The following is a 17,214-nucleotide window of genomic DNA, read 5'->3' on the forward strand; positions in this document are numbered from 1 at the left end:
ACCCCCCGCCACCACTACGCCAAGTTGTCCACTCTCTCTCCCCTTCTCCTTCTTCTTGTTCTGCTTCTTCCTCCCCCTCCTCCAATGATAATAAATCATCTCTGGTGACAGCTTAAAGAGGTCAGCTTTTGTCTGCAGATTTGCAACTCATGATACCTACTTTGAGCCAACAGTTGGGATCTTTTTCAACTAAATCAAGAGCTGAAATTTTTCTCAGTATAGATAAAATTGCCCTCTTCCACCTCCTATAAATAGAGATGGATTTCATAGCATGAGGGAGGAGAAAATTGGATCCAAAGTAAGCCAAAAAACTAATTTTTTTGCAGGTTTCTGCAAATTTTCTTCTTTCTTTCTCTCTCTACCATGGCCTTTTGCCACCACCACTGCCACTGTCGGCTTGACATCCATCCTCTCCACCAAACTTCTCCCTCTCCTCTGATTTCTTCTCCCTTTTCCTCCACAGCGGCATCAACCCATCAGCACCACCATTTTTGTTTTCTTCCTTCTCGAGCACCAGCAACATCAACTCCATCCTCCACCTCTACAACCAATTGTAACATCATTATCTCCATCAATTTAGCTCCTTACCGACGGCAGAGTAGTCATAGTGACCTTCTTTCTCCTCTCCTTCCGGCCTTTCTCTCTCCTCTACAACGTTTTCTTCTCCCGGCTATGACCTACAACCAGCTCCAACCACCGGCCATCAGCTCTTCCACCATCCTCAATCAGACCAGTGACAACCGCCACCACTACGCCAAGTTGTCCACTCTCTCCCCCCTTCTCCTTCTTCTTGTTCTTCTTCCTCCTCCTCCTCCTATAAAAAATTTCAAAACATTTTCAAAAAAAATCTCAAAAAACTTTTAAATCAATTTTCATTTTCAAAAAAATAAATATAATTCACGTCCTACTATTCATGCGGGACGTGAATTATATGTATGTGTGTTATAATAAAAAAATAAAAAAATTTGAAATCATTTTTTTTTAAATGTGATTTTCTCGTATATTTTTCTATCAATTTTGCATAATATCGGGTGGTGTATTTATATTGTAAAATACAAATCTGGTATTAAAATACCTGGTTTCCTCCGAAATTATAAAAAATTTCAAAACATTTTCAAAAAAAATCTCAAAAAACTTTTAAATCAATTTTCATTTTCAAAAAAATAAAAAATATTTTATTATATACGGCCAAATCCTGAAATTTTTCCAAATATATTTTTCATAAAAAAATAAAAATTGCATCCTTTTCATTTAAAAAAATCCAAAAATGGATATCGTAACCAGTTTATGATTATCCATTAAGATTTAGCCAACATGTCAAAAATCTTTTTCCAATCTTTTTTTTAGAATCCAGATATAGACTTTAATATTTATGGGTGTAAAATTATACAATAAAGTACACCCTCGAGTATTAAAGATACAAGATGTAAATAAATGCAATGCTAAAATTCAAACTTTAGAATAGTTAGGATTTTACCCAATAAGATGAAGACTCTCTCACAAAGATAAATTTGCTTTGAGCCTTAAAAAAGATCAACAGATACCAAACTCAAAAAAATAATAATTAAATAGCAATGCAGCTTACCTTGGGTAGGGTGCACTGGGGGTGATGCATCTTCCCCTTGCACAACCAGTCCCTTACTCAAACTCTCACAGGCCATGTGTTCCTAGTGACCATAATACTAGGTAGCGACTTCTAAACATTAATCATAATTTTATGATTAAATCCAAAATCCTTTTTCAACACAAAACACCTCACATCAGAGGCAAGACAAAAAGCCTCTGGTCATCACCAGAAGATGTTGTGCTGGCTTGCACCCCATGACAGCTACTATAATGAAGAGTCTAGATGTGTAGGCTGACCTTTAAACATGCCAGGTACTATAATGAAGAGTCTAGATGTGTAGGTTGACCTTTAAACATGAGCATGTGAACCTGAGCTTAGTTTTATTTTTTAAGGAGCAGGTGACCTTTTTTCTTGAAATAAAAAGCAGGTGACATGTCACCTGTTAAAAATAGCAATGTGTCGATAAATTCAAATTCCAAAAACTATAGTGGTGACTGGAAAATCAAGATAATGTTTATTTTTTCAAAAAGAACTAATTATTAAATTATCTCAATCCAAAAACACTTCATTAACACCCTTAAATACTTATAAACCAATATATCAATTTCAAATAGTTCAAAAACCTAAAACAAATCAAGTTAGTTTCTTCTTTCTCAACTTTATTTGTTTTTTTAAAAGCAACCTTAAGACTTTAAACAAGTTTTTAATTGATTATTCTTATCCAAATTAATATGTTTAAGAAAAAAATTGCAATCTTTGATTTAAATTTAGACCTAAAAGGGGGGATCATTTTCCCACTTGAACCAACACAACTCCCAATAATTTTCGTATTTTTGACTTTGAAGGTAAGGAAAAAACCTCTCTTTTGAATGATTCTTCAATTCCTAGTTTGAGAAATGATTTTTCACATTATTAATTCCTTGGCAACAGACAAGAACCTTCGTTAATGCATTAGTGGAAGAATTAAAAAAAAAAAAACAATTAGCCTCTTCAGAAAAGTCTTAGTTTTCGTGTCATGTCAAATTACCAATAAATGAGACATTAACCTACCCCACAAGACACGCTTTCTCTTTGGAGGTCAAGAGAAGAGCTGATTTCCCCCCAGTGGTGACCAATTCAGCAAATAAAATTCCTCTTCATTAATCAAAGGCAAGATTAAAGGTACACTGATCATGAGATCAGATCGACGATCACCGTTCATCCATTTTGATACAAAACACAAGGAGGGAACAGAACTGAGACGGAGCCCACCATTATTTATATTTATATAAAGCTCAGCAATGTCTGCTCCTTCTACAGGAAGACAGGAAGACAAAGGAAAGGCAGATAGACGTGGAAAAACAAAGAGAGAGAGGCATGGAGAAAGCAATGTAAGAGAGAGAGAATGAGATATATATTAAAATGAACCGATATTTCTTGAAATCCAACAGCTTCAATTCTCCAATTCCTCTCCACCAAATCCCTCAAAATTGAGAACCTACTTCTAAAATCCATCCCTCTTCAAAACCCACTTCTTATGTTCTCTTAATTTCATCAAATTTTCAATCTTTTTTTTGTAATCACTGCATCTCCCCTGTTTCAAGCTCTGTTTTTATTCAAGTTCTGGTTTTCTGAGCTTCTCTCAGTTCCAAAATCAGACCTTTTCATTCATGTGAATATAGCTTTCTATTTCTGTTGTCTTTATGATCTTGTCTGTTTTGGTTTCTTCTTGAATGGGTTAATTTTGTCCTATTTTTAGCTCAACCAGAACAAATTCAAATTGATAGAACACGATCCCCCAATTCCCTCTAACTTTCTTGGAAATTTTTTAATCCATCTCTATTTTTCAAATTCTATACACACTCTTACTCCTCCAGTTTTCCTTTCTACTAATATCAAATTTCAAACCTTCTCTCTTTCAAAATTCTGCCTCACAAAACTTATTTTCACAATGAAAATCCCCAAAGACAGAGTTAGATTCAATGTGGGAGGCAGAGTCTTTGAAACAACCTCAACAACGTTAGCCAATGCAGGCAGAAACTCCTTTTTTGGTGCATTATTCAATGAAAACTGGACATTAAAACAACCAAATAATGACTCGTTTTCCCATTGTGAATTCTTCATTGACAGAAACCCTGATTGTTTCTATGTACTCCTTGATCTCCTTCGCACCGGCGACCTCAATATCCCTCCAAACATCCCTGAAAGACAACTCTACAGAGAGGCCTCCTTTTATGGTTTATTAGACCATGTAAGATCAGCTAAATGGGGCCAATTTGATGGCAACAGGCTCCGCCATTCGCGGTCTGTTACAGGACAGGCACCGGGGGATGGGACCGCGATTCGTGCTGGTCCTGATGGTGGGTGCTGTGTGGCTCACGGTAGTGTTGTTCATGTTTATGATTGGATTATGGAGGAGTACCCTCCATTGAATCTTGATTATCAAAGAGTCAATGATGTTGGCTGGGTAGATGGTGAGAGCATAATTATTAGTGCTTGTGAGAAATTAGGCCGCGGGGACGGAGGGATGGGGTTGTTTAGTAAGAGTACAGGAGAATTGAGGTACAAGTTTCAGGTTTGCCATGAGAATCAAGTGAAGAGTTTCACAGCTGGGGCTTTAAGTACTAGTTCTGATTATAAGATATTTAGTAGTTGTAAAGGGAGGAGTAATGAGTATGGGATTGGGGTTTGGGATCAAGTTACTGGAAAACAGATTGATTTCTTTTACGAGAGTCCAGGATGGTCATTAGGCGATGCTGATAAGTTGCAATGGTTGAATGGGAGCAATTGTTTGTTGGTGGCTACTTTGTTTCCTAGGAAAGATAACTGCTACATTAGCATGTTGGACTTTAGGGATAAGAGGATGGTGTGGTCTTGGTCTGATTTTGGCGCTCCTATAACTGTGGACGAGAAGCGAGTGCGAGATGCTATAGCTATGGAGGATAATAATGCTATTTGTGTGGTGAATGAATATGAGGATTTGGGTTTTATGGATCTGAGAATGAATGGAGGGAGTGTGAGGTGGAGCTCAAGAAGTCGGATGATGAAAGGGAAACTGTCTGATGAGCCTTGTTATCCCAAGCTGGCATTACATGGGGGGCAGCTGTTTTCATCTATGGATGACTGCATTTCTGTGTTCTGTGGTCCTGATTGGGTTTTGACATCTAGGCTTCGCAAGAGTTACGGAGGTTCAATCTGTGACTTTTCAATTGGTGGGGATCGGCTCTTTGCACTTCACAGTGAGGGAAATGTATTTGATGTATGGGAGACTCCACCTCCTCCAATTTCATGATTCAGGATATGGTATGCATGGTTTCATATCTATGCTATTATATCCTCTTAGAAATGGTTTTACTCTCCTTTTCCCTTTAGATTATAGAAAGAGATAGAAGATGAATCTTCTTAGAAATTACAGTTTCGAGAACCTTGAAATAGAGAGCTCGAATAGTTGTGTGTGTGTACAGATTATAACTACCGTATAATTTAGAATGCTGAATCTGTAAGGGTTATGTCCATTGTCACAGAAATGAAACAGATTGCTTATTATTACAGAAAAGAAATTGATTGTTCAGATGCTGTAGTGGCACATCTTGGAGGATCATGTGATCATTGAATGGTGTTTCCAGAAATGAACATGTTGAACTTTCCTTGGATATCCTAAGGGCACATCTGTTTGCTTGGTAGGAAAGTGCATTTTATCATTTAGGCGGTCGACTTCCACAGCTAATTGTTCTTTTCTTTCATTTTTGAACTGCCCCAAGGAGGCCCTTTTATGTTCTTGTTTTCTTTTTGACCCTCTTCCTCTTCTGTTCCTTTGACCCCTTCACAAAGTTAACAACTGCTTGTTTCCTTCCTTTTTAGTTGTAGTGTTTCTCATTGGTCTCTTGAGATCTCATGGATTGCAGATCATGCAGTGTCTTTGTATGTGCATAGAGGGAGAGGCATAGATGCTCTTTGCATGTGAACAGTTGCAACAACTGAATGTCAGTATATTTGCCATCACTTTGCAAAAGTTCAGCTATTGCCTATTGCTTTATATCAGGTGGAGCATGATCAGTTGCTAACTTCATGTAATACTAATCCAGGAATAGTGTGTTCTCTCTTTGTGCTCGAATTAACGTCTATGGAAGGAACAAATCCCTAGCATATAATCCCACCCACGAATGGAAATTGGATCCACATTCAGTTTTATATGCATTTGTTTTGACCTGCTCACTGCTGCTTCCATGCCTTTTATGTATAAAGTTGATGAATCTTGGCCTTGGTGCAGTGTCAGTGTGATGTTCTGCATCATGGTCTTCAGCACCACTGATCTTTTTCTGGTGTACCAAACATGCAAAGGGCGTATTTTAATTTTAATATAGTTTGGTAAAAAAATTGAGACAAGTAACAAATATTAGAAAAATATTAAGAAAATAGAATTGTTTGAACCCAACTTTTATTAGAAATAGTTTTTATTTTAAAAATCATGTCTCTCTCAATTTAATTAATATATATATATATAATCAATTTAAAATTTTATAAACCAATAAACAAGAAATGAGATTTAAAATTCAATGACTAAAAAAGAATGGGTTATTAAAAATATATTAAAATTTTATTTTTGACACACTTAATATTATTAAAAAGATTTTGATAAGACATTCTAATTATATCTTAAAGATTATTAAACATGATCATCAATTATTAAGAATTTTATTTAGGATTAATTATAATTTTATTTGAAATTTTTCCAATATATAGCTAGAACCTAAAAGGGGGGATCATTTTCCCACTTGAACCAACACAACTCCCAATAATTTTCGTATTTTTGACTTTGAAGGTAAGGAAAAAACCTCTCTTTTGAATGATTCTTCAATTCCTAGTTTGAGAAATGATCTTTCACATTATTAATTCCTTGGCAACAGACAAGAACCTTCGTTAATGCATTAGTGGAAGAATTAAAAAAAAAAAAACAATTAGCCTCTTCAGAAAAGTCTTAGTTTTCGTGTCATGTCAAATTACCAATAAATGAGACATTAACCTACCCCACAAGACACGCTTTCTCTTTGGAGGTCAAGAGAAGAGCTGATTTCCCCCCAGTGGTGACCAATTCAGCAAATAAAATTCCTCTTCATTAATCAAAGGCAAGATTAAAGGTACACTGATCATGAGATCAGATCGACGATCACCGTTCATCCATTTTGATACAAAACACAAGGAGGGAACAGAACTGAGACGGAGCCCACCATTATTTATATTTATATAAAGCTCAGCAATGTCTGCTCCTTCTACAGGAAGACAGGAAGACAAAGGAAAGGCAGATAGACGTGGAAAAACAAAGAGAGAGAGGCATGGAGAAAGCAATGTAAGAGAGAGAGAATGAGATATATATTAAAATGAACCGATATTTCTTGAAATCCAACAGCTTCAATTCTCCAATTCCTCTCCACCAAATCCCTCAAAATTGAGAACCTACTTCTAAAATCCATCCCTCTTCAAAACCCACTTCTTATGTTCTCTTAATTTCATCAAATTTTCAATCTTTTTTTTGTAATCACTGCATCTCCCCTGTTTCAAGCTCTGTTTTTATTCAAGTTCTGGTTTTCTGAGCTTCTCTCAGTTCCAAAATCAGACCTTTTCATTCATGTGAATATAGCTTTCTATTTCTGTTGTCTTTATGATCTTGTCTGTTTTGGTTTCTTCTTGAATGGGTTAATTTTGTCCTATTTTTAGCTCAACCAGAACAAATTCAAATTGATAGAACACGATCCCCCAATTCCCTCTAACTTTCTTGGAAATTTTTTAATCCATCTCTATTTTTCAGATTCTATACACACTCTTACTCCTCCAGTTTTCCTTTCTACTAATATCAAATTTCAAACCTTCTCTCTTTCAAAATTCTGCCTCACAAAACTTATTTTCACAATGAAAATCCCCAAAGACAGAGTTAGATTCAATGTGGGAGGCAGAGTCTTTGAAACAACCTCAACAACGTTAGCCAATGCAGGCAGAAACTCCTTTTTTGGTGCATTATTCAATGAAAACTGGACATTAAAACAACCAAATAATGACTCGTTTTCCCATTGTGAATTCTTCATTGACAGAAACCCTGATTGTTTCTATGTACTCCTTGATCTCCTTCGCACCGGCGACCTCAATATCCCTCCAAACATCCCTGAAAGACAACTCTACAGAGAGGCCTCCTTTTATGGTTTATTAGACCATGTAAGATCAGCTAAATGGGGCCAATTTGATGGCAACAGGCTCCGCCATTCGCGGTCTGTTACAGGACAGGCACCGGGGGATGGGACCGCGATTCGTGCTGGTCCTGATGGTGGGTGCTGTGTGGCTCACGGTAGTGTTGTTCATGTTTATGATTGGATTATGGAGGAGTACCCTCCATTGAATCTTGATTATCAAAGAGTCAATGATGTTGGCTGGGTAGATGGTGAGAGCATAATTATTAGTGCTTGTGAGAAATTAGGCCGCGGGGACGGAGGGATGGGGTTGTTTAGTAAGAGTACAGGAGAATTGAGGTACAAGTTTCAGGTTTGCCATGAGAATCAAGTGAAGAGTTTCACAGCTGGGGCTTTAAGTACTAGTTCTGATTATAAGATATTTAGTAGTTGTAAAGGGAGGAGTAATGAGTATGGGATTGGGGTTTGGGATCAAGTTACTGGAAAACAGATTGATTTCTTTTACGAGAGTCCAGGATGGTCATTAGGCGATGCTGATAAGTTGCAATGGTTGAATGGGAGCAATTGTTTGTTGGTGGCTACTTTGTTTCCTAGGAAAGATAACTGCTACATTAGCATGTTGGACTTTAGGGATAAGAGGATGGTGTGGTCTTGGTCTGATTTTGGCGCTCCTATAACTGTGGACGAGAAGCGAGTGCGAGATGCTATAGCTATGGAGGATAATAATGCTATTTGTGTGGTGAATGAATATGAGGATTTGGGTTTTATGGATCTGAGAATGAATGGAGGGAGTGTGAGGTGGAGCTCAAGAAGTCGGATGATGAAATTTAAACTGTCTGATGAGCCTTGTTATCCCAAACTGGCTTTACATGAGGGGCAGTTGTTTTCATCTATGGATGACTGCATTTCTGTGTTCTGTGGTCCTGATTGGGTTTTGACATCTAGGCTTCGCAAGAGTTACGGAGGTTCAATCTGTGACTTTTCAATTGGTGGGGATCGGCTCTTTGCACTTCACAGTGAGGGAAATGTATTTGATGTATGGGAGACTCCACCTCCTCCAATTTCATGATTCAGGATATGGTATGCATGGTTTCATATCTATGCTATTATATCCTCTTAGAAATGGTTTTACTCTCCTTTTCCCTTTAGATTATAGAAAGAGATAGAAGATGAATCTTCTTAGAAATTACAGTTTCGAGAACCTTGAAATAGAGAGCTCGAATAGTTGTGTGTGTGTACAGATTATAACTACCGTATAATTTAGAATGCTGAATCTGTAAGGGTTATGTCCATTGTCACAGAAATGAAACAGATTGCTTATTATTACAGAAAAGAAATTGATTGTTCAGATGCTGTAGTGGCACATCTTGGAGGATCATGTGATCATTGAATGGTGTTTCCAGAAATGAACATGTTGAACTTTCCTTGGATATCCTAAGGGCACATCTGTTTGCTTGGTAGGAAAGTGCATTTTATCATTTAGGCGGTCGACTTCCACAGCTAATTGTTCTTTTCTTTCATTTTTGAACTGCCCCAAGGAGGCCCTTTTATGTTCTTGTTTTCTTTTTGACCCTCTTCCTCTTCTGTTCCTTTGACCCCTTCACAAAGTTAACAACTGCTTGTTTCCTTCCTTTTTAGTTGTAGTGTTTCTCATTGGTCTCTTGAGATCTCATGGATTGCAGATCATGCAGTGTCTTTGTATGTGCATAGAGGGAGAGGCATAGATGCTCTTTGCATGTGAACAGTTGCAACAACTGAATGTCAGTATATTTGCCATCACTTTGCAAAAGTTCAGCTATTGCCTATTGCTTTATATCAGGTGGAGCATGATCAGTTGCTAACTTCATGTAATACTAATCCAGGAATAGTGTGTTCTCTCTTTGTGCTCGAATTAACGTCTATGGAAGGAACAAATCCCTAGCATATAAGCCCACCCACGAATGGAAATTGGATCCACATTCAGTTTTATATGCATTTGTCAGAGCTTTTTCCATGTGAGCAGATCAAACTGCTCACTGCTGCTTCCATTCCTTTTATGTATAAAGTTGATGAACCTTGGCCTTGGTGCAGGATCCACATTCAGTTTTATATGCATTTGTTTTGACCTGCTCACTGCTGCTTCCATGCCTTTTATGTATAAAGTTGATGAATCTTGGCCTTGGTGCAGTGTCAGTGTGATGTTCTGCATCATGGTCTTCAGCACCACTGATCTTTTTCTGGTGTACCAAACATGCAAAGGGCGTATTTTAATTTTAATATAGTTTGGTAAAAAAATTGAGACAAGTAACAAATATTAGAAAAATATTAAGAAAATAGAATTGTTTGAACACAACTTTTATTAGAAATAGTTTTTATTTTAAAAATCATGTCTCTCTCAATTTAATTAATATATATATATATAATCAATTTAAAATTTTATAAACCAATAAACAAGAAATGAGATTTAAAATTCAATGACTAAAAAAGAATGGGTTATTAAAAATATATTAAAATTTTATTTTTGACACACTTAATATTATTAAAAAGATTTTGATAAGACATTCTAATTATATCTTAAAGATTATTAAACATGATCATCAATTATTAAGAATTTTATTTAGGATTAATTATAATTTTATTTGAAATTTTTCCAATATATAGCTAGAATCTTGTTAAAACCTTTCTAATGATACCGGATACATTGATAACAAAGTCTCGGTAACGTATTCTTTCTTCCCTAATTTCTTTCTTCTGCTGCATCTTCCTATATTTTTTTTTTTGGTCATTGTATCTTGAATCCTAATTTTTGATAATTGAATCTATGTAAAGCTTTAGATTAATTTTTGTTTAGGTTAATTAATTTGTAAAGAAAACATGTCTTGAAATATAACTAAACAACGCTTATGGGAAATAACAGTAGTTATGTATAAAAATATATTATAAGACATGACAACTAATAACAATTATATACAAAAATGATATTTTTAAATGTGTTTTAAGTTCAAACTATACTATTTTCTAAATACCTTTTAAACCGTCCCAAAATTTTTAGTAAACTATACTATTTTTTTTTTAAATCCAAATTAAGAATCATCACCCAAACCCTACCTATAGTACATTTCATAAACTAGAATTTCCCTTTAATTATTTATGAATTGTTCAATAATATACGTTACTAATTTTTTTTTGCTTCATGGTTGTCAAGGTCTTAAATTAGATTCCACAAAATGGAATTAAAAAAGCGGTTTGACCCTCTCCCTCAATTGTCGTCATACAGGTCACAACCTAATTTATATGTTCAACCTGTTAAAATTAAATCCAATGTCAGCTACACTTGTAAAAGAAACCCTTCAGAATGAGATAATTGTCTGTTATTTTATTAATTAGAGCCAACCATTTTTCAACATGAGCTTGTCCTATAGGACCGTGTTTCACCACAAGAAGCAAGGCCGGTTGGCATAACCAAAACTCACAATCAAATGACACTACTCTTTATAATAAATTTTTCTTGTACAAAAATGCAATAGTGAACTTCCAGGGAGCTTCTTCATTGAGATTATTACCCTCTTGTCGATTAGAAATGTAAAAAAGAACGGTTCAACATCAGCAGGATCATGTAAAAAACTGGGATGGCATACCTAATTTGACCCAGTATAGAAAGGTAACAGATAAGAAAGAGCCAACGACAACAGACATGACGAGTCACAAAAAATCAAGCATAATCAGGCATCACTCTTTTAAGGAATGCTACTGGTTGAGATTCTTCAGGAGCAAGCTGGTCAAAAGCAACATAGTTTTCCTCCTTATCATAAACATGGCACAATGTCATTATTGTCTTCATCAAACGCCAATTCCATTTAGCCTCATTCAAATACTGTTAATGAGGTGGATAAAAACTAGGTTAAGGTTCATACATGTACAAATGCTCATAATTAATAGAAAGTACACTCTAACAAACAAAATGTAAGGTATATTGATTGCTCATACCTTTCCCCAGTTTTCTTGAAGAGATTTATGAGCCATCCGTAGATTATAGTGTGGTATCCTCGACGAAACATGATGGGGTATGTGTACATTGATATCATGACAGAGGATCTCAATCCTGCAGAGTGGGAAAGCAGCACTTCAGTAATCCATCAATGACAACTATTTTATCATAACCTGCAGCTCCAGTAAATAAAACAAAGGAACATTTTAAACCATGCCAAACTCCATTGATCTGAGGCAAGTTCAGGCTTGTAATAGACTTTTAGCCCACCAATAATTATTTTATACATCACCTCTATCAACTTTCTAAGGATCTTGTTTGAAGATAACATCAGAACTTCCCTAACATGTAGTCATTATGTGAAGTAGTGCTGAAAGAGAGCATTTTATTAAATGACAGTCGATGACAAATCTCTGACTTCCCACAGTTAAAAAATTACCAGGCCAGGCAAGCAAGAATTTGAGATGCTTTTAGAGGGAGAATCAAACAAGAGTTCTCAAAATTATGTAGGCTTATGGAATTAAATCATACCAAATCTACCATCTGACGGCATCAGTTTATAAAATATGTCAGAAATATGTCCCATCAAAGAGCAAATAACCACCATGAATAGAAATAATCTGAGCAGAGAAGATATATACCAACTGGGGTAATCACAATGAACTGTTCCATTAAGCTGGGCCTGAGCCGCGTTCCACTCATCTGAAGATTTGAAAGGGATGTGAGGAGCCGTATGATGAACCATTGTGAAAGTACTCATCTACAAGTGTCAAGAAAACCAGACCAATAAGACACGGGGATAGATAAAATGCAATTCAGTAATCAAGTTGATCATTTTCTGGAAATAAAAGAAATAAAAATCAAAAAAATACAACAGCATATCACCAGGTCAAAGCATTGATTGACCCATAGTAAAACATATAAAACTCTGCAGTTATGTACGATGCACCAATATTTTTCTCTCAATTGTGAAGTGGGCCAACAAATTAAAGATTTTAATAAACTTAATGTTTAAGTTCCAGACACAGGAGCATAAACTGTGGGGGACAAAGGACATGCACTGGGAGTGAATAGTTATCGCACAGTTTGATTTAATCTTTACATCACAATTCCATGAACAAAGCATGTGTTTTACAAGGAAAACAATTCTTATTAACTTCTAAGAAAGACATATTTGAAGTTAGATGCTTAGGCATTGAACATTTCAAAGTTTTATTCATGATATGCATTCCAGCTAATGATTTCAAGTCAATGTGGTGAGAATACTCTACCATGCATGTCAATTTTTTTTTTTAAAAAAAGAAAAAAATGAAATTAAAAGAACTGCTGTGGATGGTGGCACTCTGAAGCTTAGTGCGACATCATACAATCAATGAAGACCAGCAAGTAGCATACCCAGAAGTGATAGCCTAACCATGGCATTAACCAGAACTTGATCCATCCCATGATCCCTGCTTTATAGATAATCAAAGGCCACCCGACTGCCATAAACCCAAAAACGCATGCCAAACTTATCTTCACCCTTTGGATTTCATTTGATCTGAACTTTTTTAAATCAAAGTGCCATAACAACCTGTTTGGATGCTTAATGATGTAAGGACAATTGTAAATCAAATTAAAGTGCATAAGGCTTGCAAAGCTACAAGCTCTGATTCCCAAATAATTCTTCTATAATTGGTACCATACCAGTGAGCTATAGACATCCAAGGCCGAAATGGGCCATATCCAAATATAATTGCCTTGCGTAGAATAGGCGAAGAATCAAACTCTGCTTTCCAAACAGGATGCCAAGCTGTATCTTCCTCTAACCTGTAAATATAAGATGAAGCAGAGGAAGTGACAATTTAGAAGCTAAGATGAGAAACCAATGGTAATTGATCAATTTTAATAAAAGCAAGAACTGGCAGATTACCAAGCGATGAAATAATCATAAGCCACTCTGCAAATACATGCATACAATAACAAAGTTCTAACAGGGGGGAAGGGATAGGCATTCTTTAAATAGAAATCGAACATATAAATAATGAAGTTGCTACATGTATCATTGCCTAATTATGTTCCCACAAGCACTGGATGCAACATTTTCCACTGCTTAATTCTTCAAAGAAAGTGAGAAGAGACAGTAAAAATAAGCAAGTATGGAGCATTTTCTGTTCATTTATGCGACTCAATTTTTCAGTAGAAAAGCTTCCAAATTACACATTCCTCCCCAGCATGAGAGAGGATGATCTAACTACTGGAATAATTGGGACAAATTAAATGGAGTTTACATCCACAGAAATAATGAAACACTAAAGAATATCATTATTACATGTTTGTTTTCGCATGATGCCTGTCGTGCTTAAACCTCCATGGCTCATATGGGTAAATTAACGGCAGAAATGCCAGAGTTCCCACAATGTCTTCCACTAATTTGTTCCTTGAAAATGATTTGTGAGCACAATCATGGCCTATAACAAAGAACTTCATTGAGAGAGAAACAAAATTAAGAAACTGATGAAACTTATAACATTGAAGCAAAACAAACAAGATTATGAATAAGTAAAGAAAAGATGTGAGCAGAACTAACGCCAGTAACTGCAGTCCCTGTCCATGCCCAAGCAAAGGGAAGTAGATACCATGGGGCCTTTGAAATCATAAAGAGCCCAAATGCATATGAAGTGACTGATACTAAAACTGACTTCCATGCTTTCATATCATCAATCTCAAACACCTAAGAGAAAAATAAGGAAATTAGTACTAGAGTTGTCATTTTTTTGGTCAAAGCTCATGTCCATTAAAGAATCGACAATAGCTCTTTGCTTAAAGGCATTCGAGGCCACTTCCTTATTAAGGAGAAAAAATGTCATCACCCAGTTATGATAGTGCATCTCACAGAAACTGAATCGAGATAAGGAAAATGTAGATACAGTCCACTAATTCTTCAACTTTTTGAATGCAATGGATGCTCTTAAACCTTGAACTTGTAAGAAGCAGTGTGGACAGGGCAATCCAGATTATCCCCGTCAGAAAACCTTCTATGGTTTCTGGCTTCATTTAGGTACTCGGTAATCTTATAAGTTCATTTGAAATTGGCATTAGAAATGTTTCCATGAAAAAGTGAAGCATCATTCAACATTCCATGGCATAATCCCTTCACACCAGATGACGTGTGAGGGCAGTTATTCATGCAGATAATTGACACAGAGTTGAATTTATTGTAGGTCTGCAACTATTCATATTAGCTCAGAAATTCCACTAGGTGCTCAGAGTGGAAAAAATCTAAAATAGCATACCATCTTCATGGAAAATAACATAGGCAAGTTGGATGATGATGAAGATGATTCTTAGAGAAGTTTACCTTTTTAGGGAGTGTATCCATGACATCCTTTAATGTAATGTTGTCAGGGAGTGGTTCTCCAATTTGCCTGAAGCCATAGCATTCTGCCAACTGTTTTCTATACCCTGCACTGTCTGCGGAAGATGGTGCCACTGGAGCAGCCACAGCTTGTACAGTTCTAGTTCTTCTCATGGGAATCACCCATTTCTTATGATTCTCTCCCTTCACAAGAAACCTGTCCCATGTTAAATGCCAGTTGCCTGTCTATCAAAAGAAGCAAGGATTATAAGTTCGTGATATCAACAACAGGAAAAATATTGCATTCATTGATAGTCTAGTCTACAGAAATATAAGGCCAGTACTGTTTCAAAAAAGTTAAGCATTGTCTATGGTGCTGTATGCACAGCAAAAGCTAGCAGTGAGACGCTCAAAAGAAATGTTCATAAATACTACCTGGATAGAAATTCTAAAATCAGAACAAACGAGCCAAATATAAAACTGTCTGAAACAAGCTATCAAACCAAAAATCAGGTTTGTCATGTTGAAATAAATGGATAAGTAAACTTCTAATAAAATTATGAAATTTCAATATAATTGCAGAACAAGTTTGAGCTGTTTACAGAAGGAAAATATGCAGGAATCACATAATGATGATTTCAGTAAAGCAACCAAATTGAAGAAAGGTGCATGATGGAGCATTTGCACAGTTCACATCACCAACTCCAAAGTTGAATGAAATTGGAAAAGCACATTATGTGTCAAAGTCTCAAAACTTGAAGTCTAAATAATCAAGTGATTAACGAGTTAACCTCTTATATTCATTACTTTTCAAGCTTTCTATCAAGTTTCCTGTGCGGAACCAATTTCCCTTCCACTCTTTTCATCAGCTGAGAGCGAAAGAGATACTGATTCAAGTTGATCTCAAATCAAGGAAAATAGGAGCTCAACTAGAGATCAGTGATGAAATAACTACACCAGTAGGAGGGGAGTTATAAGATGAGGTTTTTGTATGAATGAGCACAAAGGTTCTTTGATGCCGAAGGGAGGCCACCGAGTAGCTAATTTGTCAAGTATAAGAAAACTTTTAGTATTTCACATTAATTTTATATATGGAAACTAAAAATACAGTTGAGAACTCAAATTGTAAACTAAAGAGATGCACCAGATAAATAAAAACTAAATCCCATTTAACACAAAGACAGCTAAATTATCAACAAAACAACGAAAATGGAATAGAGAGACAGAAAAATAGAGATTACCATACATGGAGCCGAATGGGTTGCAATCTTTTGGCTCCTCATTCTTTGATGAGGACCCTGACAATCAAACCAAGAAACACCAATCACAAAAAATAACCAAAACAACAAAAACAAAGAGCCATTTTTTACACCAGAAAAGCATACCGTGAAGAGGAAAACAGAAGGGTCTGCAATTCTGCAAGCCATGTTTTATCAGAAATGCAGGAATTCCAGCACAAAAGAAACCCCCTTTCCCTCTTAACAGGCACTAACTGGCCTTTCCCTTTGTTGGTTTGAGACTGAATGTAACTGTGAGAGAAGAAAGAAAGGATGGACTTTCCTTTCCTGTCCTCTCCTCTCCTCTTGTCTCTGGTTTTAAGACACAAGGAACCGACCAAGAAATAGGGTTTCAGAAGTCGGTTCGTGGCCTTGCTTTTATAGTGCTAACAGCCAATAAAGAGAAGTCCATCATTGTGTCTGTGGTCGCCCCTCGCCGATTGTTGTGGATAGAATTCCAGTAGCCCTGCTAGCCTTTTGTTCCTTCATACCTACTTGTTGCATTTTTTCCTTCCTTATTTGTACTATCCATGACACCCGCGTGGCCGCGGTTCACACAACGCAAAGGGAGTGTGAGGTATGAACATGGTAGTTTATTTTTCGATTTATTTAAAAAAAAATAATGAAACAAATGTAAAACTTATTTTTTATAATAATTGTTTTTGGTAAATAGACTGTATATTCAAAAAAGCTATCACAATTAACTATTTATACTTTTAAACATATTTAAAATATATTTAATAATATGGTTATTTTTTAAAATAATTTTTACTTGAAAATATATTAAAATATTTTTTATTTTTAAAATTTTATTTTTCACATTAGTATGTTAATATAATCTAAAAACACTAAAAATATTCAAATTAAAAAAATAAAAATATCAATTTTTTAAAAATATAAAAATAAAC

At 35.8% G+C, this 17,214-nt stretch overlaps 3 protein-coding genes across 4 annotated transcripts; 2 read left to right on the forward strand and 1 right to left on the reverse strand.

Moving 5' to 3' along the window:
* Positions 1–2,739: 2,739 nt before the first annotated feature.
* On the forward strand, positions 2,740–5,196 carry LOC105131917 (BTB/POZ domain-containing protein At2g24240-like). The gene has a single exon (XM_011035115.1). It carries the CDS (start codon positions 3,498–3,500, stop codon positions 4,836–4,838), a length of 1,341 nt encoding a protein of 446 aa, XP_011033417.1. The 5' UTR covers positions 2,740–3,497; the 3' UTR covers positions 4,839–5,196.
* A 1,484-nt stretch (positions 5,197–6,680) lies between these two features.
* On the forward strand, positions 6,681–9,152 carry LOC105131918 (BTB/POZ domain-containing protein At2g24240-like). The gene has a single exon (XM_011035116.1). It carries the CDS (start codon positions 7,454–7,456, stop codon positions 8,792–8,794), a length of 1,341 nt encoding a protein of 446 aa, XP_011033418.1. The 5' UTR covers positions 6,681–7,453; the 3' UTR covers positions 8,795–9,152.
* Positions 9,153–11,060: 1,908 nt separating this feature from the next.
* On the reverse strand, positions 11,061–16,806 carry FAD6 (fatty acid desaturase 6). Of its 2 annotated transcripts, none has more exons than XM_011035119.1 (10): positions 16,415–16,806; positions 16,276–16,327; positions 15,033–15,271; positions 14,262–14,405; positions 14,004–14,155; positions 13,379–13,501; positions 13,088–13,265; positions 12,334–12,452; positions 11,692–11,806; positions 11,061–11,578 (listed from the first exon to the last, which is right to left on the reverse strand). In XM_011035119.1, exons 1-10 carry the CDS (start codon positions 16,454–16,456, stop codon positions 11,417–11,419), a joined length of 1,326 nt encoding a protein of 441 aa, XP_011033421.1. In that variant the 5' UTR covers positions 16,457–16,806; the 3' UTR covers positions 11,061–11,416. The 2 variants fall into 2 exon arrangements, with proteins under 2 accessions (XP_011033421.1, XP_011033420.1); XM_011035118.1 differs by having other exon boundaries at positions 15,033–15,275; positions 16,271–16,327; positions 16,415–16,804.
* Between the last annotated feature and the right edge of the window lie 408 nt (positions 16,807–17,214).

Source organism: Populus euphratica, unplaced genomic scaffold (assembly GCF_000495115.2).
Source record: "Populus euphratica unplaced genomic scaffold, PopEup_1.0 scaffold73.1, whole genome shotgun sequence".
In the NCBI taxonomy this organism is placed as follows: Eukaryota; Viridiplantae; Streptophyta; class Magnoliopsida; order Malpighiales; family Salicaceae; genus Populus; species Populus euphratica.